Genomic DNA, 6,595 nt, shown 5'->3' on the forward strand with positions numbered 1-6,595 from the left:
TCATCACATATCTATAGATGTCACAATACAGTTGCGAGTGGACGACAGCTTCTCTGAACATCTAAGGTTATGTCATGTTTTACTACATGTACTAACAACCCATGCCCTCATCTTATGAATATTCTTGATCTTACCTACGATGTTGCAAGTGACTCGGCCACTGGTTCTCAAATGTAACGTTACTTAACCTAAATTCGTCATCGGCCGGACAGACCTTTAGTCGCGGGTCAACAAGAAAGCAATACAAACAACTTCCCCAAAACTTGTTTTCGTCTTCTATTTTTAGTCGTTGATCTGAAGACGATTGCAAAGTTACAACACGCTTATCTCAACGCTGCCTCTGGCCTAATCCTTATACATGCAGTATATTTTTTCAGGCAAGATAGATTTAGGAGGAATGGTTTGTAGACGTCCCGAAACATGCTGAATTTGAAAAACACTATTATCGTACTTCAGGCTGCAGAGTTCTCCACAAACAATAAAAGAAAGAATGCACGATACACTAGATAAGGATATGACCTGTCACAGTGTCAGGGGTCAACACATTTTATCTTGATGTCAGCAGCTTCATATCTAGGTAATGCAGTAATACAGTTATAGGCTGTTTGCAAATTTATTTTGCCGTCTATAATGTTACATAAAAAAGCCGAATGAGAACAGGAGAATCGAGAAATCTTCAATTAGTTCAAATCATCGATCGGTAGAGCCTTTACAGTACTTAGTCGGTTGATCACGGGTTCATGCTGGTTTCTATCTCTTCGATAATAAGGCGGGAAACTGAGTTCCAGCCGGTGGCTGAGTCGCCGTTGGAGTACCCCTCGCAGTCCTCCACCCACAGCGCCACGTCAACCACCCCGCGCTTGATGCCGTCACACAGGCCCTGAACTGGAATCAGAGTTGGAAATATGATAATCAAACAACTTCCACAACAAATTCAAGCCTGCGGGGCGTAATTTACCAATATTTATATGCTGTAGGAGGTGGAAGGCTGAAACAACACTAGTAATGCTATGTAAGACAAAACGTATGATCATTGTGTGGTGAGTTCAGGGCCTACTCAGAAAGAGCGGTGACGGCGCAAACTAGCACAAACGCCATCTATCGACCCATTTCTTAAGTACAGAAGTGGAAACGGCAGGCAGTTCGAAATCTTGAAGCAGATGCAAGATCAGACGAGGTCTCGGTGTGTTACGCGCGTATTGCGGCGTTTAGTACGTCCTTTTACTAAATGCCGCAAAACACGAGTAAAATGCCGAGACTGAGCCTGATCCTGCATATGCCTTGATATTAGCATTCCCCCTACTTATTTATGCTAATAAAGATGATATCTATTATAACTCATAAACTGTTGTAAGCAGTTCAATGATATTTTACCAGTGCCTGCTCGGTGAATGTTGATGGACAGTTCGGTGTCCATGTACACCATGGCCTCTATGGTCATCGGGTCTGCGCACTCCGCGCCGTTGAAGGTGAAGAACCATCGCTTGCAGGCTGCAGCTCCCGACTTCACCCGCATGGCGCCGTTGAACAGAACCATGACGGTGGAGTCGTCTCGGTTCTTGTTGAAGGTACATCCCTGTGCATAAACCCAAGGGTCGGTGCGTTTAAAGGGTGAACCATTCTTTTTTTAGTCATCACGACATGTAGAACGGTGTGAAGAGTTGTGTCCTTCGATTGGGACTCAAAGTTAGACTATAGGGGAGCCTTATGAGGAGCCAAACCCAAGGACTTTCAAACCTTTTTCAAATACCATTTTTTTCAAGGAGTTTCAAACCTTTTTTAAATCAATTTTTTTTCTTCATCATGACATGTAGAACGGTATGAGGAGTTATGTCATTCGATTGGGACTCTGTTAGACTATAGGGGAGCCTTATAAGGAGCCAAACCTAAGGACTTTACGAACCCAAAGCACCTATCGGGAATTCGAAAGAGTAGGGGTGACCCGGTATGCTTGGTCAAGTTTGGGACATTGCAGACTCGTTCCTTCTCTCCCATCATCACTCCGACTTGGCAATGACCAATGGCATAAGTTTTCTCGAAATGACATCATTTAGGTTATGGAGGGGACAAAATGAGGTAAGGGGCAATGAATGACAACATATTAGTTTTAATGAACGAATCTATACCTACCGCAATTCTGCCTGAATCGACCCCGTTGTTTAGTTCCTTCCAGGAGCACTGCTTGATATTGCGCCCTCGGCCGGCGCACGCACAGGTCCCTGGGTCTCCCTTCTCACCTCTGACCCCGTCTCTCCCAGGCATCCCAGGGTTCCCCGGTATCCCAGGTATCCCGGATGTACCAGGTGGACCGGCAACCACGGGGTACATGTTCTGTAAATATGAAATATTCTAGACATACTTGAAAGTTGTCACATCATCGTCATCACCGCGTTTTAAAGTTGTTACAGTATTTTCTTGAAAATGTATATCATGACAGAAAGACATGTTACCCCTATTCCATACACATCTATCAAGGGTTTTAAACATTGGCACTCCTCCAAAAAACCTCAGGTCGGAGATGTTTTGCATCTTGCACTGACGCTCGATTGTATAACGGTTTTGAAGAGCTATATATATATTATGTGCCTGTGTCAGTGGAGTGTTTACAATGTTAGAACCCAGTAAGGTGTGAGACTAACTTACCCGTCATTGCCGACATACGATGAAGGGGATAGTGTTGAATACCAATGGTTATTACATATTTCATCTGATTTTGAAAAAGAAATTACTGAAAGGGTCATTACCCACCGACACATCGAGTTTTGGCCGTTCCGAGTCCGGCTGGTCATCTGTGGCCGCAATACTGACCCCCGTACAGAGCGTCCACAGTAGACACACTTCTAGCAACATGTCGTCTTCGAAAATCCTCTGGTGTTCTGTATAAAACCTGCTAAAGCACTTTCACATGCCTCTGCAGGGATCGACCGTTATTCCTAATCCATAAGTTAAGAAGCTTTATGTGTATATAAAGTACAAATTTTTAGGCTGCCGCTATACGAAATATGTCAAGATTTGGATTCTCCCTGTTGAAAGTTTTGTTTACGCTTGATGTCCTCTGCAGCCTAAACTTCAGTTGAACCTCATGGGCGACCTAATAATCCATCTCTAGGCATCCAACCGCAATAATATCATCTAAAAAATCATAATCCGATGTTCTAATCAAACAAGTCGTCTCTGGAGACACAAGTCATGTCGAATCACTCACATGTTAAAGATGTTACAAAGTACTTTCACTGATATATAATGGATCATCCTCGTCAGGATGAACGGTAAAGTCATCAGGATTCTACCAGCCTGACTCATAGGTTCTCACAGGCTACAGTCCTTGGCTATTGACCAAATAAACACAGACTTCCGTCCTGTACCGGCGGTTGGGAAGATTTGTGAACGACGTTGGAACGATTTCTAAGAAAACGTGTGCTTTGTGGGATAACATGTAACGTGTTTGGAAGGATTGAATAGGTATAAGCCATTTTGGGGCTATGCTGCAGAAATGTAATGTAAATACAGCACGAAAAAGTATACAGAAAGTGCTTACCAACCACGTATCACGCTTACAGCTACATTTGTCACAATATACAGTCTGATGGGGTAAGTGGCTTAATCATTTTATTTCTCCTGGTCCAACAAAGAAACAAAGAAACACACACACACACACAAATACACATACTCACACACATACATACATACCTACACATGTATAGACACACATACATAATGTTACATAACGTTACATACACACACAGAACATATACACATGTACAACTTAAAACACTAACACACACATACATACATACATACATACATACATATATATATACACACAAACTACTGTACGACCCTGTAACGTTATATATGATTTCAACATGACATTGGTTGACTATGTGGAGTGGAGACATGGGTTCAAGTGGAAGTTTTTCTGTCCATAAGAAAAAAAGACCTCCATGGGGTGAGAATCTGACAAATATTCCGTTTATTTCTGTATTGAAACTTTTCGTAAATTCGCAAGGCAACATTTCTTTTGTAACGCAACAACACTGCCAATGCTGATTTCAACATCACATTTCCTGGTGTCAAATACGTGTGATTCACGTGAACGTCCTACTAGGTGATACTAGAAGTGATTTTTTTTAAAAATGGTTTCATGATAAATATTTCTCCTGTTTAAAAGTATGATTGTCTAGTGCGTTGATTTCCCCATGACGTCTTTAGTACCCTAATCGTCGTCTTCTTCTCGTGGAACCTGCCAAGACCCGAAGTCTGACGGATTTCTGCCGTGAATAGTTCGCTGGCGCTCGTAAATGTCCGGAAGGCGGATATGTAAATTGCGCTGAACGACTGGCGGTGTTTTGCCTGTTTTCCCCGGGGGGCCATCAGCTCCTAAGTCGGGCGAAGGCATTTTTTCCCGAGGCAAAATGTCAAAGCTAAAGTTTTCATGAACAGTACGTTTTGTGAATCCTTTCTCGATCCTTGGTAGACTTGTCTTCCTTTGTGTTGGCACCGCTTGTGGTACATGTGGCAGCGTCACTTTATCCTTATCAGTCAAAGTCACTGTCTCCGTCTTTTCTTTAGTTAACATGTCTACAGAAACGTCAATCACTCTCGGCGACTTGTCATCGTCCAGAGACCGATCTACGGTCGTCTCCTCTGTAGTTGTTGCATCTGTCGAAAAGCCAGACTTGATCCTGAAGGAATACTGGGGTTTTTCAACACGATTCGAACGTCCCCTGCGGTACCTGGGCCACCCGAGCATCCGCGGGCATCCGTTTGAGGCCTGTCTCTTTTTCCGCGTATTTGTGACCAGCGGTGGCAGTGTCGTCCTCCTCTCCTCGTCACTGTCAACTTCCTTCCGTTTCTGCATCGTGTCTTTAGCGTGTAACGTGCATGAGTTGCCAACTATCTTGGGGCCTTTCGCGACGCCACCTTCAAATGAGGTCCTTCTTCGTGACAAGCTCACATTCGGAAAACTTTCCGACGACACGAAGTAGCCCGAGAGGCGTCTCTGTGACAGACTCGGCGGGTCCAACTCTCGGCGTTGCTGTAGGGAGGGGAGCTTCTCAGGTTCCTCCTTAACGTTAGAAAGACGCTTGGAAATCTTAATATACCTTAGTAGACCAAGGTCAGCAACAGCGTCCATAGTAATACAAGAAGAATGTTCCCATTCTGCAGTCGCCATGTTAAGCCAAATGTCGTGCTTGTCCTAGTTTCTCCCGACACCACGTAACCCAAACCCGCCGAGTTGTTTGTGAAGAAAGTGTCGCATTCATGCACATCCTCGTCTTCACTGAGCGCAAATGGAGCCTGAAGAATGATTGATATTCCTTACCACGCATACTCTCTCGCACAGAATGTAGCAGACATATCACACTCCCTGTCCCCGTGCCGTGAATCGGTTCACTGTCGTCAGGAGTCCGTAGCAACAGTTCTGCCTCAGGTAAGGTCAGCCGCAGTAGGCGCGGCCGCCTTGTTCAAAAAAGCTTGTCACAATAAACAAAACACGTTTACCAGTTTACAGAGTCGGTTTGTAGGGTAAACAAGGACTGTCAGCTGAGCTCGGCATAATCCCCTGTCACCTGCCGCCTGGTACCATCTTCCGTTGTCTGTCGGATCCAAACGCTGACAGACACCTGTTTATCCGGTGACTTTTTCCAATCCGCAAATAGATTCACACAGTTGCTCTCAAGCCCGGCGTGTCCTTATAAAAGCAACGTTAGCTCTCCGTGTAGACCGTGTCTCGCAAATGTTTATCCTGTGCCCCGAGCAAACACACACATCAGTGTTGAAGTACGTTGGACAAGTAATGCAAGAGTGCGTCCAGGTAAACACTGAAGGTGCTCGATCCGCGTACGCTACATCGCTACTCCCAGGTCGACCGGTGCGACCCTTCTATACAGCTGGTCGCGTGGTTGCCATGGTATCGCTTATTGGGTCACCGCCTTTTTATTATCGCTGATTGTAGCGGGGTCATTAATTTTAATGAAGACATGTGTAATGGTATCTTACCGATTGACCGATGGGACCTTGTGGGGTATCATGTCCGACCTGTTTTTGTTTTGTTTTTGGATGAAAGAATATGCATATAGCCTGGGGGGGGGGGAATCAAACAGACATTGTCTTGTTCCAAAGACGGTTCAAGAAGGACCCCGTACGTCCCCTTTTTAAGTAAGCACCGCTGTGTAAGTTATCGTTTATTCGTGGTGACTTCTTTATGAAAGGCTGTCGATACATTCATCTATTGACCTGACACATTGATGAAGTGCCCGGTACAAAGAAAGGTCGGGGTGTCACGCGATAGACCTTTATCTCGAACCGTTATATATAGCAATGCACTACCGTACATAGAAACCGACATTTCTGGATCTGTTCACTTTGTGGCACGTGTTGAAAAAAATTATTACTTAAAGACCGCCAAGATAAAACCCGCGAACTATATTGTGACCCACCAACAATATTGTCGCTTGATAGAGCTTGCATTATTAGCAAAGTAACTGATACAATAGTACTGTCGGTAGGACTAATTCAGTTGTATAAAGGTCCATTCGACAACTTGTTAAAAAAGGTGTAATTCTATGTGTTTCTGACGATGCCGAATCTT

General features: G+C 44.3%; 1 protein-coding gene across 1 annotated transcript; it reads right to left on the reverse strand.

Moving 5' to 3' along the window:
• Positions 1–261: 261 nt before the first annotated feature.
• On the reverse strand, positions 262–3,070 carry LOC136427696 (collagen triple helix repeat-containing protein 1-like). Its single transcript, XM_066416767.1, has 4 exons — positions 2,749–3,070; positions 2,131–2,331; positions 1,375–1,576; positions 262–885 (listed from the first exon to the last, which is right to left on the reverse strand). Exons 1-4 carry the CDS (start codon positions 2,848–2,850, stop codon positions 731–733), a joined length of 660 nt encoding a protein of 219 aa, XP_066272864.1. The 5' UTR covers positions 2,851–3,070; the 3' UTR covers positions 262–730.
• Between the last annotated feature and the right edge of the window lie 3,525 nt (positions 3,071–6,595).

This window comes from Branchiostoma lanceolatum, chromosome 2 (genome assembly GCF_035083965.1).
Source record: "Branchiostoma lanceolatum isolate klBraLanc5 chromosome 2, klBraLanc5.hap2, whole genome shotgun sequence".
Lineage (NCBI taxonomy): Eukaryota > Metazoa > Chordata > Leptocardii > Amphioxiformes > Branchiostomatidae > Branchiostoma > Branchiostoma lanceolatum.